We start from the raw sequence: 22,340 nt of genomic DNA on the forward strand, positions 1-22,340 counted from the left end.
ACATTAGCAGAGATTTGCCGGTCAATGGCCAGGCTTGAGAGTGATAAGTGTAAAGTAGTTGTTGTGTCAACTTCCAGGAAGAAGGACTAATGGACAATACAGAGTAAGAACTAATAATGCAGCTGGGTGGCCATGAAGAATCTGCTTACACAAGGGGGCTAAATCCCCTCTCACTCGTGATATACATTCATTGGGGAAGTCTTTTCCTTTTGTCTAAACTTCGTAAGCCACATGGTGATGGCCTTGGATTCAATGTGGAAATGCAACAAAGCGACCAAAATCATTCAATTGGTGAGCCATCTCAATTTACTGAAACATTATAGTCTATGATGAATGCTTGCAAAAAACATGTATTTAAATTGGAACTCCATATTTGCCATAATTACGTAGAGTTCATCTCAGGCTGCCATAATCGTTCAGTGTAAATCCAACAAGCACCAAATGATGACTTCTTGATTATAAGATGGCGTTGACAGACCAAATTTGAGGCTCCATGGAGACTGGCAAGAAACCAGCTTGCCTCAGATTCTGAAGGTCAGTATCAGCGCTCATGTCATCGTTAGTCCCTTAAACTGACGACAACGTGATGACTGCTTCTCTTCTCGGGAGTGCCTATGAGCTAGATTAAGAAAGAGCTGTTGCTGATGGACTGTAAATGTTTAGCAAGACACGGTTAGCACACCAGATTCATTTTAACCTCAGTAGCTTTAAGTTTGCAGCCTTGGAATCCTACATGACTTTTTGTTACATAATCATCTTAACACATTACTGTTTTTTTAATTATATAAGATGCTGGATTAGTGCTTTCTTTGACTTTCATAACACAGCCTAATCTAATGATCCATTTGGTTAAATCAAGAACCCATTTTTCCCCCAAAGTGATGCAAAGCACATATTCCATTGATTGCCTATAAGAGGTTTTCTTCCTCGTGAGGCAATGGATACTGTTGATGTCATGAAACGTCACAATTCATTACATTATTGATGTTGATATTAAGGTGGTTCCCCAATTGATTAATAAAACATCAACAGCTCTTATTGGCATTTCTCTTTGTAAAATCACAAACTCACATGGATCCAATGAAGCCCAATGACATCTTCCAGGAGGTTCTGCCTTCTGTCTATCATCCTTTAATCTATGATCCTTACAAAAAGAGACACTGATGCAGTCATGCATAGATAAACAAATGACAGCAGCGATCAAGAAAAGAATAAATAAAGCCTTAGGGAAAGGGCAAAGAAGAGGTTGAGCATTTGTGGATAGAAAACTGATCTGATTGGAATAACTTGTGCTTGTCTTGGCGAGAAATTCATATGGGAGCAATACTATAGCTAGTCCTTCCATCCAGAATGGATTAAAATGTTTCCAAAATCATGTAAGGTCAGAACTTGAAAAAAAGAGGGCAAATGTTTTACATTTGGCTCGATTTTGCAAGGTGGAAAATGAATGGTGCTGACATGTCAGATAATCCAATAATTGTCAATCATGGTCACACCCTAAAAAATGTCACAGTTGAAGACTGTAAAAACTCTAAAAAAAAAAAAAAAAGTGTGAGAGGTATGTAGAACTTTGTTGTGGAGTGTTCAATTTTCACGCTCCGATTTCCAGTTTTATTTCTTGCAGGGCTAAAATGTGGCGAAAACACACTTTGGTTAAGGCATGAGTGGCCCCTCCCCTACAGAATAGAAATTTTAGTGTCTTTGTTTGCACCGGCAAAAGGGAACTAAGTTACTGTCTATCATATTTTGAGGCTCCGTTACTTGGAATTAAATGTCCAATTGTAATCCTGCGCAAAGAACCACATGCTACTTCACCTGGCATCTTTATCTGATTACACGTATTTCTGTAAATTTCCATTGTGTTTTTTACTGACCTTCCAGTAATGAGCATATGCAGCTTGATATCATAAACTCCCAAATGATTTTCAAATCCCGCCGCACGCTATTTATAGATGTCAAAAAGTGGACATGTCCAGGCAAATCTGGACGTCAGTTCAACTAGCTGTGATATAAAGCAGAAGCATCGCTCCAACGCATTGCAAAAATTGGACTCACAACTGTTTGGCACAAGTGGTGATACATGTTACAGATTTGTTTACTGTCAGCACATTTCCTTGGTTTTGGAATTGTTGTTGTTTATGTGTTCCACTTAAAGAAGCAAGCATTTGTCTTCCAAGATTCTTCTGTTCTACTTACACACCTGTTTTTCCTCTCCGCCCTCGGTCAGTTTGTTGAATTCAATTTCGACATCCTGAGGGTGGCTCAATCTGACCCAGACCACACAGTCCTAACATCCCATGGTACAAACCAACACATTTTTTTATGATGAAAGTAACCTCCTGTGAAAAAGACTTGGCCAATATCACAGTTATGCCAAACATGTGCTGCGCTTTTCGAATCTTGGATCGTTTTATGACCATAAACAGTCCAAGCGGGATGAAGCGATCCAAACGATTGCTGCTTGGATGTGATCCTGGTATGGGGTTATTGTTTCGGGCAGCGGGAGAAAGTACAGACTGTTTTTTTGGGTTGGTGAGTGATAGGATGATTAATAGGATTGAGGTATTGCTGTCCGTATTGGCACCAAGAACAAAGTCACCAGGGAGTATTAAAGGCCGTGATGCAAATGTGTGGTAATTTATTGCCGAACGTATTGCTTTCTTTCCAAGATGTCATCAAATTTCATGCATCATTTTCACATAAATCATATTTTTTGGCTTCAAAAACTCCCAATCACCCCCATTGTTGTAGCTTAATCCACCTGGAAGGAGACATTTGAGTCTTAGTTGTGAAAGATACGCGTTGCGTTATTTCAGTGGCTTGTGCAAAATTTGGCAGATGTTTGTGTGTCAAGTAAAAGAGAGCTAGGTAATGATGCAGCCATCTTTTATTGTCAAATCAAGGGTAAGGAAATAAATCTTGCATTGTAGCTGATCATCAAGACTGTCGAAAAGGATTAAGATTTTAAAATGTGTCATTCAAGACTGGCTTAAAAAAATGACCTGTAAAGATCATTACAATGAAAATAATGGTGTGACTCATCAATGCTGCAACAAGTAGCGCACTGCTTGAGTCAACATGTTCAGTAATCTTGTGGGGATGTTGGATGGTTTCATTTTAGTCTAATTTGAGTCAACATGTAACTATTAAGTCCAAAATTAGACTATCAATGTATCATCATGTCCTGCAAAATTCAAGGACACAAAAGTGGGCCTATTCATGTCTGGTTACCCGAACAACAGACATTTTGTGATCATAATAAACAAAAGTCAAGAGTCTGAAAGGAACCTTCACAAATCAAATCCAGAATTTCTCATACATTTGGTCAAAGGTCAGAGCAAACAAGCATAGTTTTAGCAGCCTCGTCATCTGCTTGACCTTAATTTTTGCCGACATACTGATTTTTTTTGTTTCCAAAGGGTTGCCAGTCAAATCTCTCCACCAACAGTACATTGATCACAAACCAGAAACATGTCTTTGCTCGTGACTAGTTGTTTGTCAGTGCATTCTGGCATCTGTATGAATGTTGTGATTTTTAATTTCGAGATGTGCAGCAGCGGTGTCTGCGTGCTTTCCATGCAGCTATAAATCTCCACACTGACATGTTGGTTCAGTGGGGAAACTGCAGGTTTGGGACACCCTGATGGCCTCCACAGATGGTTTCAAGACCCTTCCCATGGCACTCCCCCTACTCCACCTATTAATTTATTCATTTTCCACTGCAGACACACAGAGGCCAGTGTGATTGTTTCCAAAGCTTCTAGTCCCAGGAGGGCACCTTGGGTGTTTTCTTGCCGTCCATTGCCCCATTACAGTCCTCTTCTTCACTGAAGGATTTGAGTAAATCTGCTTGCTTCTGTTTGGCAAATCTCACTGACTGTCTCATTTGTTTTGGTAGACAATTCCAAACATGTGGAGTAGAGACATTAATAAATGAATAGATTCCTCATTGTTGATAGAAAAATAAGGATAAAATGGTATCAGTGTGACCTTCCTAAGGATCTATCAGTTATGAATAGACAATGTTAGTGGCTCATGAAGAGAGCCCAGAGGTACACCATTATTACAGATGACCTACTCCGTGATCCCATCTTTCAACTTACCTGTGAGGAGTGATAGATGATGTTGAGAAGGAGCAAGAAACAAATGGCACCTAGTAACAAAAGCTACAAAAAAAAAAATAGAAAGACAAAGCATTTGGTCCTCTTAGAAAGAAATCTTCAGTGAAGTGTAAATTGAAGAGTTACATAATGATCAGACTTCATTGTTTGTTCGAGGACATATTTTTCTGAATAATTTGCTCCAAGGATTATAAAATATGCACTTCAAGCAACAAAACTCTTGAGTAAAGCTGCTTTGCTGTGTGCATACCACATGTGGAAGGTAGTGTTGACTTCAGCATTTGAGACTGATTCCTCGACTACTCGTGAATATTGGCACTTACCTAATATACAGACATGACAAAATGTGACATACAGTATTTTGTCCATACAAGGCCCTGTGCCTGCACGCTCTTATTCCTCGCCAGACTTCCTTTCTTTCCTGCAGACAAGGTGGTCCAGTGAATCCAAACGATGTTGGCATACCGTTTAAATCAGTTTTAATGGTTCTCTGCTAAGTTTGAGGAACATCGAGAGTAATAGTAATTTTTTACTCTTTGAAATGCCTCCTTGACCTCACTCTTGGGTTTCATCCCCTCTAGAAAAAAAAAAAAAAGCTGAATTACAAAAATGAGTAATATGCACATAAAGGTATAGAAGTCTGATTTTAATATACATTACTGTATGTGTGGCAGTTAAGATTAATGTATGCTAGTTTGCGCAGATGACATGTGGCTAGACAGAGGGCCTTTATTCCACTGTACTTATCTGCACACTGCAATGAAAGCAATGTGCTCTTTCTTCCTAGTGCAACGTTTTTATATATACAATATATATAGGTTTGGGTGTGCTTTATTTTATGTGAGTGCATACAGTATGTATTACAGTAGGTACGTATATGTGTGTAGATGTCACTCACACGTAGATTCACGCACCACAAAGAGGTTTCAGGAGAGTTGGGTTACATAGGAAAATCTTAACTGTGTGTGTGTGTGTGTGGGGGGGGGGGGGGGGGGGGTTGCTTTTCTGCAGTGTTTTTCTAACATTACACTTTGTTTATTTTATCAAATTAACATCTGTTTGAGTTAAAGTCTCACAGGAACGAGGATGAGCTGTGTGTGTGTGTGTGTGTGTGTGTGTGCGTGTGTGTGTGTGTGTGTGTGTGTGTGTGTGTGTGTGTGTGTGTGTGTGTGTGTGTGTGTGTGTGTGTGTGTGTGTGTGTGTGTGTGTGTGTGTGTTGTGCTCCCTCATCAGGCCCTTATTAACCACACTAAGTGAGCTCTTAGTGGCTGCTGATGGGAATGTGTGTGCGCTTCTGCGTGTGTGGGACTCGGCCAACTGTCTGCCGCCTCATTTCGATCACCTTTTTTTTTTTCTACCACCTGAGCTTTGAGTAATTTTCATTTTCTGCACAGCTGCTGTTTCATCGAACACTTTTACACAAAGCGGTTTTCATTTACTACTCATTGCTGAGCATTGATCACTCTTTGTGTTATCACAAGGAATTTTTGCAGGCTATGAAAAATCCAGTAAAGGTAGTATTTTAAAAGACACATGTGGTAGTTCTTTTTAGGTTGATAAATTGCATGAAATAAAGACGCAAAGAAAAAAAGTAAAAGTAAAAAAAGAGTAGCTACAACTGGGAAATAAAAGAATAAACACAATATTTCCAATACATGTTCTTTAAAAAATTTCAAATATACTTTATTCATTTACATTTTGCATTTCAGTAACAGAACTACTTACAGGTTAACTGATTGTAAGAAATATTGTCAAGGTTAAATTTCATCTTTTATTGCGACAAGAACAGTAACTTTAGGCACTATGTTTGTTTTGTATTATGTGTGTAAATGTGATTTTGCTATCATACCACAGAAAAGTGAAACATAGAAGTACAAAAAAAGATTCATTTAAGGAAAAAAGAAGGAAAAAAATACCCCCCCCCCATTAAAAAACAAAACATAAACCCAGAAAAGAAACAATGAGTATAGGTGACATCATTGGCTCTGTCTAGAGTCTCTTTACTTGGCGTCTTCTTAGGAACTTTCTTTTCTTTCTTCCATTTCAAAATGATGGAAGTTTCCATCTTTCAAGCCACACAGTCAATGGCAGCATCCTCCAGTCAATTTGTCTCTCAGCGCTTCATCTTACTCCTTACCTCGTCTTCCCCCGAAGGGGAGAAATGCTTTCCTAATCATCTATGCATGGGAATTACCTAATTCGTGCATAATTCAAATCATCTATGTAGGCTGTCTATACTTCTCCCGCACAGTCCACATTTAGCAAATCACTCCTCTGCAATTAAAAAAAAAAACAATACTCCCTCATTCTCACAATAGACATTACATAATCAAACATGATTTCAGCTGGAATTTGGAATATCCCGGCTCCTATTTTCATTTCTAGTGTCTAATTGCATAAACTGCTGTCAGATATTGTACAAGTGATTTACTCGACTCGGCGTGTTCTCATGATGATTTAGTAGGAAGGAGCACAAAAAATACTTCCATCTACGTACAACCCCTGCAGATATGCACCACACAAAAAAAAAAAAAGTTATGGCATAATACCCACTATACTTTGGGTTAGGGTTCTGGGATTGGGTGTTTTGGGTCAGTGTGTTGGGTTAGCATGGTTTGGTTTGGCTAACATTAGTGTTTAAGTTTTCAGGAGTCAGGGATAGCATTAGGGTTGTAAATGATGTTGACCCATGCTTATTTACGCAGTGTCTGCCCTGTTTTAAAGGAATTGGGTCCTGGCCTCTTCATTAAAAAAAAAAAAAAAATGCATGAATATAAAAATAAAGCTATCTCAGGCAATATAAAATACATCTGTTTCCCACCAAATACAGTGCAGTATTTTTTGTGCAAAATCCTAATAAATTGTCATGTGAACAGCCTCCTGTATTACTTGACACACAAAAAATAATAACCCTATTCCCATTTAATATTAAAGCTGGAGAAATAAAAGCCTTACCCTATGGTCTTTGGACCATGTTTTGTGGGATTGTGAATCAAAGGTGGATTTTGGAAAAGTAAATCATGACCATGTAGAGTTGGGATTGATTCTGCAGACAGGACGGCGAGTTACATCACTGGAAGACGGTGTGGTAGGTTGGACACTGATGGGATTTCATGTACTTGACGGCAAACTTGAGCTCCTTGCTCTTCTTGTCCCATTTGTGGATGGACATGAGCAGCAGTTGCTGGTCCACTTTGCGGCCCATGATGAGGAAGTTGGAGCCCAGGCTGTCCAGCTGTGAGCACGGGCAGTTGGCCCCGTTCTTGATGTACAAAACCAGCTTCTTCATATCCTTTTTCCGCAACACGCCCTGCTTCAGCACTTTTTTCTTCTTCTGGGCTGCGATCAGCTTCTTGTCGCCTTTCTCTTTTTTCACCTCCTTTATTTTCATTTTAAGGACTGGTAAGAAAAACAAAGAGAAGCTAGTTTGGTTATTGCAGTTGAGCAATTTCACATTGGCTTGTACTTCTAGAATGGAAGATATAAGAAATATCCTTATGGGCTTAAATACAACTGGTGTTACCTTTGACGTCAAAGATCCATTTTAACTGGGCTGGCAGTGAATGAGTTAATGAACAACTGTGCCAAAGCATGCCACATAATAGGGGTTAAGTTTTGGCTGCATTTGTATGCATGTTACCTTTAATTTTCAAAGGAACGTTTTAGACGTAGTGTAGAATCCTCCGGTGGCACTTTGTTTAAATAACAGAATATAACGTCAAGTGCAGTTATGACAAATCCTTTGAGGGCAACCATAATGCTGCTTTGGCCTGTGATGAAAACTAGTTCCATACCCCTCATTAGAGGATAAAGAAAATCATACTAGAGAAATGGGCTACCAGTTGGAAGGGGTTCTTTCAAAGCCTTTGTAAAGGAAGTGAGGTAGAGCCAATTTTCTATTGTGAGTGTTTCACTGTGACTGTAACGGCACTAAAATAAAATCTTTGCACAAGATATATTTGTATTTAGCTGGAAGGTCACACAGGACTGGTCTAATAAGGTCTCTTACCCTACTTTTTCCTCATAGAATTACCTTTTTGAGCATAATCTTTCCAAATCTCACCTAGATTTACTGCAGGTTTATGTTTTTATACTTGCAGCCCTGCCTTTTGACAGCAAAAATACAACAGTGCTTGCGCTAAGAATGCAGAAGTCGGACCGAGAAGTCTTGGCTCAATCGATCTAATGAAGTACCGAGTCCTACCACCCATCGAGGCTCGTGTTTAGAAACGTGTAGCTCTACTTAAGAGAGACCAAAATGGAGCTGCCAACCACTCCAGACTGGAATCCTCCGCTCTGACAGCTGAAATTAATCACGGGCCTGGCAGAGGCGGAGGCACGGGGGTCGTTGAGAGGCATCGCCGTGGACCGCTTGGAAGACGGCCATTTCTTTCCTCGTCTGCCTGTCTACTGTTCCGTAAACATCTCCTGATATGCGCGCGCTGCATGTGAGGAGATAGCGTGTTATGTGGTGGAATGTGTGTGCTGTGCGGCCTCAAACGTGTAGTCTGACTCCCATGGTTTGCGTGCCTACAAGTCTGAATGTCTCGCTATATATGAATGAATACATTCAGGTATGTTTGAGAGCTCAATATGGCTGTCTATTATAATGTAATTTAATGGAGATCCTTGAGCTACCTGGCTTGCATCCTCGTGACAAGCAGTGCCCTCTTAGAACTAAAAATCAATACAGTGACGTCCCAAATGCTCAATTGTACTTTTCTTAAAACAGACTACTACCGTATTTTCCGCACTATAAGGCACACCGAAATATAAGGCGCACCTTCAATGAATGGCCCATTTTAAAACTTTGTTCATATATGAGGCGCACCGGATTATAATGCACATAGAATAAATAACTCAACGTTGCTCAAACGTTAATGCAATCACAATATAGTATCACTCAAAATAGTGAAAACAATAACAATATATCAATAACTCAACATTGCTTCCAACGTTAATATCACACAACACACAAAATAAACACGTAAAGCTTACTTTAATAAATTAGTCCTCATCCACAAATCCATATTGGTCCATATATAAGGCGCACCGGATTATAAAGCGCAGTTGGCTTTTGAGAAAATTGGACGTTTTTAGGTGCGGCTTATAGTGCGGAAAATACAGTAGATACTGTACAAAAGACCAATCTGTTCAAAAACATGGGGATTTTTTTTTTATATTCCAGCAATGAATGGTGGGAAATATACCAGATGAAAAAAACGGTAACATGAAACAGACTTGAAATGACTTCAAGGCTAACTAGAGCAATATTGATCATGTGTGAGATCAAACCACAATCAGCCATTACAATAGCATCAAGAAGTCATCCTCGTCTTCATCTCACTCTGTCTACTGGTGGAATTCTCTCCTCATTTGTCACCCTCAGGCATACATGAATAGCCAGAGGAATGTCTTGCTCATGTTTCATTTAAATGGCCAAGAAGAATCCCTGCGATGCTTTTTGATCTTGGGTCGGACAGTGATTTGTAATACTGCTATCAATCAGCCATACCAGTTTTATTAGGGCGGATAGAGTCATGACGAAGACGTACTTTGTGATGCTTGTTTGGATGTGTACAAATATGATTTACAATGTGATGGCTGTTATTACCATTTTATAGGAGCTTGTGCCGTTGCCAGATGACATATTGGGGAATTTATTTAAAGAGCCTTGAGAAAATATGGTTCTCATCGCCAATCCGGTCACATTTTAATTACAGCTTGGTGTTCAAAATATTTGGTCATTTATGAGCTTGCATTTTGAGTTTAGTGCAAAGATGTTTGGACTCGTAGATGTGAAAGCTCAGATCAAGTATCAATTCTGCTGCTGTGCATCATCAACCGTAAATCTTAGTGAAGCGGAATAATGGTTTTATTATTCTTTGGCTTCATGTGCAGGTCATTACGGTGAATATGGTGATAAAAGTTTGGGAAATGGTGCTGAGTGGGCTTCAGGGACTCTTTCATTATTATACACATCACTTAATAAGAAAGTGAGTCAAAGCAAAGTTGCTCTAAATAGAAGTATAAGCTTCAACTTCAATTTCCTTAAATGTGTGTTGTGGTTAACAAATTGTGGAATAAAATATGAGAAAATATATTTAAAACAATACATGTGTAGCCTTTAAGGTTTTTTTTTTCTTATCATAGCTCTCATCAGCCCGATAGATAACCAACTCTGAATTTTGCAATATTTTCTCTCTAATTTCTGTTGAAAGAATGCAAATTTCCTCATTGTGGTATCATTAAAGTTTATTATATCTTATCTTATCTTCCTTTTTATGGCACATAATGATTGGCATGTATGATGAAATATTTTAATGTGCTACTTCAGTTCACAAACCATCACAAAAAAAACTTACTATCATCCACATTTTCCCATCTGCTCAAAATCATTATTTTTTACTTTTGCTCAGTTTTACCTGACAAGTTCCAAGAATTATAGACAGGAAATGTCCGAATACAGAAACATATTTTTTTTGTTTTTTTTAATGAGTGCAACTATGCTTGAAGTCTGCTGCTATACTTACCAAAATCGCTGGCACAGTAGTGCTCCATGATGTTGTCTGCTTTCAACTCATTGTCACACGGGGGACACACCTTTGACACTGAACGAGAAGAATGAAAAACGACGCGTTAATGACGACCCCAGTGAGCACAATTACACATTTCATTAGGCGTTCAGAAGGTCAAAACAGCTCAAATCTGAAGGCTGCGTCTGTAAGAAATCATTAGGCCCTTTGGAGCAACACCCCCTCTCTCACCCCCTCCCTCCCTCCCTGTCAGAAGCCATTTGCAGTACAAGTCTTACACACTCCAGCAGACTGAAGGATGTTTGCTCTAAAATGACGCTGCAAAAAAAGGGTTTAATTTGGGACTGTGCATATTTTGGTAGAGCGGGTGTGACCTTGAGAGTCAACAGGAGAAGCTCAGCATGCAGTTTTGAAACAAGTGGCCTAAAACCAAATTACTGACTTTTTACACGCAAATATTTTTACGTTTATTTTGAACTTGATATACTGTATTTAGGTACCCATGAAGGAGTAGAGACATTATTTTTCAAGTTATATTACAATGACTACTAACAATAAATACTTTTAGTTTTATTTCGGACAACCCCCCCCCAACACACACACACAAAACAGCTAATTGAGAGACCAGACGCGTACTAAAAAAGCAAAAGTGTGTGACTTCATCTATGTCTAAGTTTTTGTTTTTTTTTTTGTTTTTTTTAGGTTATTGGCTCAGTGTCATATTATCCCACATATTTCCCCTTTCGCCACGTCCAAGTCTTCTTGTCACACGTTTACAGACGCACATGTAAACACACCCCAAGCTAACACAGTGGGGTTAAAAGTCACAGTTGAAAGGTTATCACCCCAACCCAAACCTCAGTGTCTGGCCAGATAATGAGAGGGGTCAAAGTGTAGCATGCCTCGCTGCTCGGGTCGCGGTGAGGTGAACCCCCTAAACATTACATCGGAGGGAGTCTTGAGTCGACTAACTGCCACCTTCTCCCCCAAATACAACCCCCCCCACCCCCCTCCTGTGAGAGAGATCCACTAAGCCTTGTTGGGTCTTTGGGTGCAAGCCTCTAATTGTCCATATTAGGAACAAATTGTTATGGTGCAAACCAATTAGCATGCAAAACAGCACAACCCCCCGAAAGTGAGCCCCTTACAAAGTGGTACTGGAACTTATTTAGATGACACTTGTTAACACTCTGAATCCCTTTAACACACTTCTGTCTTCAAAGTTATTAGTTTTACTGTATTTTAGTGGTATTGGACATTGTTATACATCACAGACACTAATAAAAAATAAATAAATAAGTTGCAGGAGCTGGATCCCCTTTTTGAGTTAAATCCAGTAATGAAATCCGAACCATGTAAGTGCGAATACATCTTTTAGATTGTAATCATTGATGGCGATGGAAACAAAAAAAAAATAATCTTGGAAATACAAACACGCACGCATGAAGAAAGTCTAGTTATGTCTGTTTGGAATGAAGTTACATCTTATTCTGTCTCTTCTGTAATTCATCTGAGTTCCCTTGTGGTTGGCGTGTTGGCAGGAGGTCTGCTTGTGTCAGTTAAAGAGTTTGGATAGAAAAGCAGAGTTTGGATCCCTGCAATGTGGCGTCTGTCTGAGGCATCATGTCAGTTGTGTTGTGCGTTGATGGGCCTGCCGGTGATTTGTGTGCCCGTTCCATCCGTTCCATGCAATTTGTCATCAATTTTGGATGGCCTTGACTTGTCATGAGCATCACTGTTCCCATCCATAGCAATGAATTGTGTTTATTTTTGTTGTATGCTGGGAATCAGACCACAGCTATGGTTAGATACTCACCATTCCCAAAGAGCAATTTTTAACAGACGCCTTATCACAGTTAGTTGTCTGGCCTGATGCCATTCACTTTAGACAAATAAATTCCTCATTCAAATATATGCCTCACCAAGAAAAACACTATCCATTCAGGGATGGACATTAAAAAGTTAACCACTGAACCTATTTGACGTTGTTGCTAACCAAAACAGGAGCAGTCTCTCCTGTCTTTAATGTTGTAAATGATTTCCCTACACAGTACATTTGGTCTTTCCATGGCATTGTGTGTGATTTATATGTATACAATCATAACAGAAATAGTCAATACTCTGCACTTCTACTGACCTCAGTGAAGCTCAAACAAAAGATGAGCAAATCTCTCAACGTTGTCATCCCTTGACATGTCTTTTACCTCATCCCCTTGAGCCCGAGCCTCACATGATCTTTTCTGTTCTATTGAAAATTTGTGTGGCTCACGACCTCATTGGGACTCTTCAACTTATGAGCAGCAACGCTGATGACATAAAAACGGAGCCGCACCGGGGATGTAACACAGCGTGTCATCTAAGTTAGAAACCCTAACATCTGTTTAAATGTAGCATGGAAATAGACAGAGTGGAATGAGGGGGAAGGGGAAGCGGTTGACTCCATTGTAGGCCTTCAGGCGGCCCCCCCTGGGCGGCCCCTAAAACGCAGCACGCTTCTTGCATCTGCAGGAATTCTATACGGAGAGAGAAAATACATTTTCAAAAGGTGGTTTTCCGCGGCGAGTGCGTTGGATCACATTTTCCCTTTCAAAGAGTAGCGGCCAGGGCCACATGAGTAGCGTCCATTGTGTTGCCAGGAGCTGACAGTCTTACTCCAGCATGGTTGTAATTTACACTCGCCACATCACTCACAGGACAGACAATATCTTTGACACCTTGCAGGTTGGATCAGACACTGGATCATTACACTCCAGCATATGTATTCAAGCAAGACTTATATAGTACCCAGACCTGGACTGGCCATCTTGTATACAGGGCAAATCCCCAGTGGGCCGGGAACCTTTGGGGTGTCATTCTATTTTAACTATTTTAAATTAATTGATTAATATATTTTACCCCAACTAACCAGCCCATTTACAACATAGACCGCAAACTGAGCCAATCCAAACTCAAACTTGCAGTCAACATGTATATGTTGGATACCTCCATATAGTAAATATAAAATTGAATATTCATCATGATTTAACCAAAATATAGTGCAGCAACAGTGATCATTACAACCTTTCAGTATTATGCATTGCAGCTGTTCACCACTGTAACCGAGTGCAACCACAATAATAAACACGTCGTTAAATGAATACCTCTCAGACAGCATCTGTTTTGTCTTCAATTTTTTCGCAGACGTGATGCAATACTGCTGAATTTGACTTGATGTGGTGTTTTATACCAGCAAACCACTAGCTCCAGTTTGAACCACAGAGATGTATTTAAGAAGTGAGAACAAGGGATCCCATTCAATTGTGAGTGTACCTAATGAAGTGTCTCATGGAATGAGCCAAGTTAGTCAACTGTATGTCCGGGAATTTGTCATGGCTCTCTTTGACGTCCTGCTTGAGTTTTCTTTCGGTGGACGATTTGGTGAGAAAAATTCTTGGACGAGCTCCTTTTACTCTATTGGACGTGTGTATGTGTGTGAGTCCGTGAGGTGGTCTCACATGCTCATCTAAGAATTTGTTTCTTGTCAAAATGTCAGGCTCTGAGCCTTCGGGCAGAAAGTGATATGGGTTCACTGTGTTCCAAACACACACACATGTCTAATAGTTAGGTTACAGTAATGTAATGTAGTTGTTTAACCCAACTAAGCCAATTTTAGGGTTGATATGATCTTTGCATGTGTTTGCACTTCTTCCTCCCAGTAATGGAGCTGCACCTTTGATTGTTATTCAAGTAGGAATCTTCGCTTGTTTTGTTTTCATCGAAGGTGGTAGAAGAAGGTTTCTTTGTGTTCCTTTGAATGGCTTACAAGAGCCACAATGTCACATAGTTGAGCCCCGTCCTATAAAAATAGCGTGGTCATTTTCCCTAATGGAATAAGTCAGCTCTGCGTAATTTCACCACTGAATCTTTTCCCACTGTTATTATGTGGGATTGCTGTCACTTGGCTGTGAACACTTTTGATTAAAAGCCAAGATAAGTCACACACAGTTGACTGACAAGACTAAAAATGACGTTTTTGGTGTTACTGGCTCTCATTTGCTCCATCCCAGAGCGTAGAGTAAAAGCTAATTTTACATCTTTGTGAGAATCGCATGTGCTTTAAACAGAGCCTTTTGTTCGTTGAAATAGAATAAACATAATAGAGGTGCACTCGTTTAGCATGAAGCAGATAAGAGATGCTAATAGGCACTTGAAGTCAATAAATGGAATGACAACAATGAAGTACTTATTCAAAACACTTTCCTCTTCCGTTTCCTCCTCCACCTTTCTTTCACTCACATGCTCTTCCCCGGGACAATCGCACTCATTCCCATTCCTCCCTTGTCCCGTCTTGTCGACTAATTACTGAGAGCAGGGTAATTGGCCGCCCTTGCTAATTGGCCTGCTGGCTGCCAGGCCCGACAAAGGCACAGTAGACTGAAACAAAAAATGGAGGTGGGGGGGTAGACTCCCCAAGTCCTCCACTGTTGACAGACTCCTTCACTCCCCCTCTCAGCACTCATCGCTATTGTCAACAAGCTGCCCAAGTAGCCCGGTACACAGACTTCATTGTATATTTAGTTCCTTTTGCTCTCAAAAGTTTTTCTCCATTAGATTCATTACCTCTTTCAAGAAGTCTTTATCAACGATTTCATCCCAAATAAAAAAAAATGCCACAAATTCCCAAGGAAAATGTACACTTCAAAATGTATTGAAAAAAGAAGTAATACATAATAAAATATACTACGATATTGAGGAAAAAAGAAAAGTCAAATTAACTTTACTCCTTTACGTCTGGATCCTGATATTTTGATTCACATAGAGTTGGATTGCGATTTACAAAAATTTCCAAGTACATAGCTTAGTGATTTTTGACAAATTCAACTGCCTATCCAGAGCTTGCATTGGAATAAATTGGCTGAGAAATTTGAAAACGTGACACCAAATAGGTGGAGTGACCCGCTACTGGTCTTTGTATCATTCGTTAATGACTTCTTTCACCATGGATTGACACATCGGTGCATCCTTCGAGTGACGTGACAATCTCTCCATCCCATCACCTGTTGGAATGATGGATTGCGTCTTGATGGACGACTACTGATAAAGCTGTGTCGCCTGTTCAGCGAAGCTGTTGAACACTGCAGTCCGTTCGTCTTAACTCACTGAACAATCCGGCAGCTGGAGTCTCTCAGTCTCACAAGGTCTGTCTCAGACCCTGCTCGAGGCATGTAGCCATGGCGGGGAGCCCATCTTTAAGGCTTTGGCGTATGAACGCTGTCCTTCTAACCTCTCCCTGCCGCCGTCTTCCTCAATGACCTCCTCTGGATTGTCTCTCACTTAAAATGTCATCTGTCATCAACAAAGGGCTGGAAGCCAAAGCAATGCATTTCCAGAAAATGTTTTGCTTTAGAAACTGCAGGCTCATGTCAGTCAATCTATTTAGGTAGGCGCTTTACGATTTTTGTGCAAAGTCAATAATGAAAATTAGATGAAGTAGATCATTGACATTCTGCTTGGCCAGACAATGTTATTTCGGATCAGAATCAAATTGAAGATCTTGGTAATCAACGACCTCCTGTATAGGACTCTTTTGTGTTATGGTTTATAATCCACATTTTCAACTAAACTGAACTTTTTCAGCAAAAACAAACCCCAAAAAATTATTTAATAAAATTATTTGTTCCATTTAGACAAGTGGAAATGTGGGGGGAAATGGAAAAATCAGAAATTATCCATGTCAATTATCTCACCTGACATCTAGGGGGTATTATTATTATATATTTCAGGGGGGCAGTGACCCCATCGTCTCCCCTGCATCCCCGCCAATGCATTAAAGTTCAGCTATTATTTTAGTTTATCTCAAGGAAAATGTGTTGCTGAGGTATGCAGTCAATTTTGAACATCAAATGTTTTACCCCACCAGATGTAAACTTTGCAGTTTTTTTCATCCTTGTAACATTAGTGAGTAAAAACATCAATTTGTGCATTTTGATGTTTGCGTACCTGGTGGCTGGGTGGCATGGTTGGCGGTGAACTGCATGGGGATGCACAGGTCGTTGTCAATGGGGAACTTATCACACGTCAGCATCTCCGGCCAGGGGAAGCCGTAGGTCTCCATGACGGGGGCGCAGCTGTCCCTGACGGCCTCGCACAACGATCGGCACGGGTAGATGGGCCGGTCCAGGCACACAGGCGCGAACAGCGAGCACAGGAAGACCTGGGTGTCTGCGTGGCAGCGCTTGGCCAGGAGGGGTACCCAGCTACCAGCTTGCTGCTTCACCTCAGGCATGGTCTCGTGGTCCAGCAGGTTGGGCAGCCTCATCTTCTTGTAACCCACGTTGTGGCACAGCCGCAGGTCGGCCGGGATGTCCACGCACTGGGGTTGCTTGGTATAGAAGCGGCCGTTGTGGAAGTTGTCCGACTGCCAGCTGTAGTAGTCGTACTCTTCTGCGGCTGACACGCTGAGGAGGAGGTGGAGGAGCGAGAGGAGCCAAAGGCCCATTGCCATGTGGAAGGGGCACTGGGTAAATGCCCACCTGGAGCTCTTTTGTCCTTGTGCCATACCTTTCTTTTCAAGCTCGGAACAAAAACTCAGGAAGACTTCATCCAAGGTGTCCAAAAAGTAAATCAAGTGCACCCGTTGTAATCCCAAAAGTTTTAATTCCTTCTCCGCTTCTGGAGACTCAGCCTTAAAAGCACACAGATGCACCTCTCTCTCTCTCAGTGTGTGTTGCTATGTGTGTGTGTGTATGCATGCACGACCTCAGGTAACAAGTTAAGAGAGGATGAGCATACGCAGTTTACTTTCCAAGTTCCCCTGTAAAAGTGTCACCCTGCTCTCTCAGTATCACTCTGTGCTTCTAATGAGAAGTCCCAAGGCTTTAAAGGTCCTCAGGCGGCCTGACCAAGCAGACTTGCCTGCCGTACACCTTCTCACTGGCCTCCCCAGGACTCACTCACACCCAGCCGAGCCAATAGCAGCCAGGGGGGCGGGTCCCACTTGTATTCGGAGCAACCCTCCTGACCCTGATCCGCCAGCTAACCCCTCCTCTGAAACTAGAGTGAGAACAAACCCTTTGCAAGTCGCCAAAGTTGTATTTCTGTTTAAAAACTCATTCCTCCAATAACTGCACTCATGACACACACTTTTACCCTTTTAGTTGGAGTAGGTCTGTCATGCATCTGCACCATTCCTGCTGTCAGACTACGTCTTTGTCAGAGGCTTGCGCAATGTAGCACGTTGCTGCGCAAATCTGCTCACTTCATTAGCGTTCAAGAGTCTGCCAATGAAGGCCTCTCATGCATTCAAACATGGGTACATACAAATGAAACTAAATATACTCGCTATGTAAAATAAACCGTTTTTTATGGCCAGTGCTAAGGATGCTTCTAACTTGGCATTTGTCTTTTGCAAAGACTTTCACTCGGGTTGATTTAATTCACAGTTATTATCTTGCAAATGCATCCTCATATTGGACATGATTAAACTGCTGCTTGGTGACATTTTCTAAACAAAGCACATCGCAAATTTGCCATCTGGGTCATACTAGTGGAAATGAAATTAAATGATTCTGGTGTATTGTGCCAGAATCAACAAAACGACCCAGGGGGGAGGCTATGTGAGCGAACAGTTGGAGATTGGATGAGATGAACAGATCTGAGCACATGATCGGGTGTTCATGTTGTTCTTTGCCTGTCGCTTAGGAGATAAAATGACTCCAAAGGAAAACAGACTGTCGAGTTTCACTTCCATCCATTCTGCCTGATTTTGCCAGTCTTTCTTAATAAATATCACTGTTAATACTCCAAACACGTGTTGTGTGAAGCCCTCCCTTGGCTGCAGTTAAGTAAATAAACCTTACACCTCTTTTTTTACGTAAGTACGGCATTCCCAAAGTGATCATGCGAATTGTTGAACAAGCTCACCCCGCCGGCCACGTCAGATCCCTTTTGTTGATTTATTGCTGTGTACTCATAGTTGGGAATTGAACGGGTTTCATCGTGGCGGGACAATGAAGTCACCACCCCGAGCGTGTTCTCACTCTTAATGAAAGCATCGCTCTTTGCATATGACGGTTTGCTTTAGATAAGTTAAGCCTAATTACACACGGGCGCCCAGACCGTCAGACCCACTCTTCAAGTTCCCGCAAGTTGGTTTTCAGACTGCTCTGTTAACCTTTGAACCACAACTAATCAATACTACTCACGGCTAATAATCTGTGGACCTCGGTTTCCCGTGAGGTGGTGGGATTGTCTCGTCACACGCCTCACTATCTCAGCCAGGTTTTTGGCTTTTTTTTTTTTTTTTTGGGTGGATGGGTGGTGACCTATTTTAAGACTGCTCGTGTTTCCTTTTTATCCATTCACAGTGCAGAACTAACAAAAGTTTCTTTCATGGTAATCAATCAACAATGGTTGTCTCGGCCAATCAATTCCACTCTTCACTTCTTTGCCGTCTGATTGGATGAGAGATTTAAGATGAGGTCCAGTCTGTATTGTTGAGCCCAGAGGTTTAGCATGCTTTCAAAAGAGAGACTCTGCAATTGTTGGTGTGTGTGTGAGTGTGTGTGTGTCATTCAGTTGTTCCCTCCTCGAAAAAAAAGAATGCAAACCACACAAGAAGACAGAAGGATTAATGCCTTTTTATTTAAACACACTTTTATTTATAAGTGTGCTTAACTTTTTGTTGGCTTACACATCCAAAGATGTTTTCTTAACTGTGCAGGCAAGTAAGATTTTAATGGCCATTCAAGTACACGTATAAAGAGAAGTTTAAACAAGTTTATTTCAATATAATAAAATAACAATAAATGTCACCGAGTTCCATTTCTGCTTCTTTGGCTGCCATTAAATAAATCTCCTTAAGTCCCATGAAAGTTGACATTTATATCTATTATTAGTTATAGTGATAGTAATAGAAATTATCATTGTCATCATCATTTTATTGTAGTATATTGTCAATTCTTACAATTGTTGCCGCGCGGGACTTTGTGTGCCTCTCCAAAATATTAGATGTGGTTTATTTGCAGAGTTCTCCACTTGAAAGTTCAGAACCACAACATATTTTTCATAAAAGTATTCATAATTAGCTTAGCAATCAGCTTTGTTTTTAAAGCAAAGATTGACTCCACCTGACCTCAATGAGATCCAAAATCCTCCTCACACTGTTCACATGCAAACACAATCTGACCGTGGTGTACTCAGAACGTTCCGATTCTTGACTCTTGGCTCGGTTCATGACAGACACACGCATGGACACGCATGCATGTGATGAAACGATGTCGAAGGACTTTAACACCACACAGTCAGAAAGAGTTGAGGCCATTGATGCCTGTCACAGCGCGCCGCGGTGAGATGTGACAACTGTTTGCTTTCACTCGCTGAGGATTTGTCACCGTTTGCCCCTTTTTTCTCTCGGAGACATCAGGGGTCACGCTCATTTACAATTCCAACACGCCATTTCTCCTCCTTCTCGGCTGCCATACACACGCACACCTCCCATCTCAACAAGCCGTCCAAATGGCTTCAGCTGGGCTTTTCTAAAGGGTCTTTGAACACATCACCGTCATGGAAGCCAACGCGTAGAGACAGAGAGGAGAAAAGAGTAAGCAAATTGGGAGTTGAGTGTGTGTAAGTGTGTTAGGCGTCCAGTAAAATCTTGTGAGCAATGGGAGACTTCCTCACTGTCACAGTGCCAGAGACGATGGCTGTGGTCAGCATGTTTGGCCAAAATGTGCTACCACTCTGCTAGAATTCACACTGTTGCTGCTTTTGTGTAAATATACAGATGGACTCAGATATCACTTCATCATTTTATGTCTTTTTTTTTTTTTTTTTATCAGCTCTTCTAATCTTTTGCTATCTATCTGTGGGTGTGACAGATGACCCAAAATATGGTCACATAATTATGGTTAACTATACTGGGTGTCAAATTATCTTTCCTATTTAACACTTATGATATATTAAAGACACAAATATACAAAGCTGTGGGAATTATTACAGAATGAAAATAATTTTTGGGGAGTAGTGGGAGTTATATGTTGATATAAATCAATCGAATCTCACCAACTGCTTTTATGATATTCATATGAAATGCAAAAAGACAAATAAGAATAATAAAAAAATAATAATCGTATTTCATGCGGTTCATGTCTTTAATTACTACATGATGATCCTTAATCCTTAATTTTCTATTGACAAAGGTTGGCTGTCAGTAAACTTCCAAGTTAGTCAAGTGAAGCCAAGGGTGAATGAGTTGCGTGGGGTGAGGTTTCTGTGATTTATGATCCGTACACTTTATTATGATGTCGACTTATCTGTTTGACGAACGAGCGCGTTGAGCAAGCCGTCTCATCGTCTCTCTGAGGATGGTTCCAAATATGTCATTAAGAACCCTCAGTGACTTTTCACGTTATCTTTTCATCTTTATCCTGTGTGCATGTGTATTTGTGTGTGTGTATTTCTAACAGTGTGTGTCCCCTTATGCCCTCACCGCTCATTTCTATAATGACCAGGGTCATCAGTTAAGTCACCTCTAGTGAGGAAAAAAAAAAGAGAGAGATAGGAGTGCTTTCCCGTATCTCTGTGAAAGATTATGAGATAACATTTTTTTGCCTAATGGAAGAAAAAGGTCCTGGCACTTAGATCTTCACAAGTCATTATTTCAAATCGTTCAGGAGGCGTTTCCTCATTCTCAGGCCCACAAGAGCCAAACACTACATAGTTGTGTGTCATAAAAAATATCGTGCGGATTATCGGAATACCTTTTATCGCACAAGAATGCTAAAAAAGCAAAGTGATGGGCTCTACTAAAGTGAGCCACACTCTAAATTATTCAATGTGGTGTACAGTAGATATATACTACAGATTAAAAAAAAACTAAAACCTAAATACTCATTCCATGATGCAATTACAATGAAAATCGATTGTATGTCGTGGGCCCATGAAGCTTGTGAGAGCACTCAGGTTTGTTTCTTCTCGTGCAGGATGTCAATTAAAGGAAGTTGGGGGAAGAAAAAAAAAAAAGGTTTCAAATGAAGGATTCCAGTGCTTTTTCTGCTTTTTGACTAGGATGTGTTTAGACATATAAGTCCAAGGCACACTATTGAAATTACTCTGGCATGGCTCTAATAAACCTTCAAAATGCGGAGGGAAAATGTTGCTTTTTTGGCATGCAGCCTTCATCAGAGCTTGAAATAAGATTTCCTTGGAAGGGAAAAAGTGAGGCAGGTTTCCAACAAATTTCAGTCACGGCATTTTTATCTCTTGATCAAAGTTTAAATGTTTTATTCTTCTCTGTAAAACTGTTTTTCACCCTAAGAATGCTTGGCTGCTTCAAACCAATTTTTTTAGATAAACAACTGTTTTGTCTCGTGTGATTTATGACCACTTGCACTTTAACCTGTCTTTTTATGTTTTTCTTTCTTTTTTTGTATCGATGCGTGACCTGAATTTGTACTGGTCCTCCTGTACAATACATGTCATTTTTTTTTTTAGAAAGAGCCCTGGAATTCTCCCAAAATGTCCATTTCAAACCAAAACCAATGTGTCGCAATAATAATAACAGTAATCCATTGTGATTCTTGAGGACCCACATGTCCTAAAAAAAAAAAAACATTTACAGTATTGTATCACTATAAACAAACTGGATTTATAATTTTATCAGCATATTTAAATGACATAAATATATACTGTCTAAGTTACAGGG

The 22,340-nt window shown here is 40.4% G+C and overlaps 2 protein-coding genes across 2 annotated transcripts in view; one reads left to right on the forward strand and one right to left on the reverse strand.

The window, feature by feature from the left end:
• Positions 1-22,340, forward strand: part of LOC125978265 (golgin subfamily A member 7B) — a 126,544-nt gene that overhangs the window by 85,580 nt on the left and 18,624 nt on the right. The gene's annotated exons all lie outside the window — the stretch shown is intronic.
• sfrp5 (secreted frizzled-related protein 5) lies at positions 5,780-17,521 on the reverse strand. The gene is made up of 3 exons (XM_049735439.2): positions 16,637-17,521; positions 10,655-10,732; positions 5,780-7,520 (listed from the first exon to the last, which is right to left on the reverse strand). Exons 1-3 carry the CDS (start codon positions 17,193-17,195, stop codon positions 7,192-7,194), a joined length of 966 nt encoding a protein of 321 aa, XP_049591396.1. The 5' UTR covers positions 17,196-17,521; the 3' UTR covers positions 5,780-7,191.

The sequence above is a fragment of the Syngnathus scovelli genome, chromosome 12 (genome assembly GCF_024217435.2).
Source record: "Syngnathus scovelli strain Florida chromosome 12, RoL_Ssco_1.2, whole genome shotgun sequence".
In the NCBI taxonomy this organism is placed as follows: domain Eukaryota; kingdom Metazoa; phylum Chordata; class Actinopteri; order Syngnathiformes; family Syngnathidae; genus Syngnathus; species Syngnathus scovelli.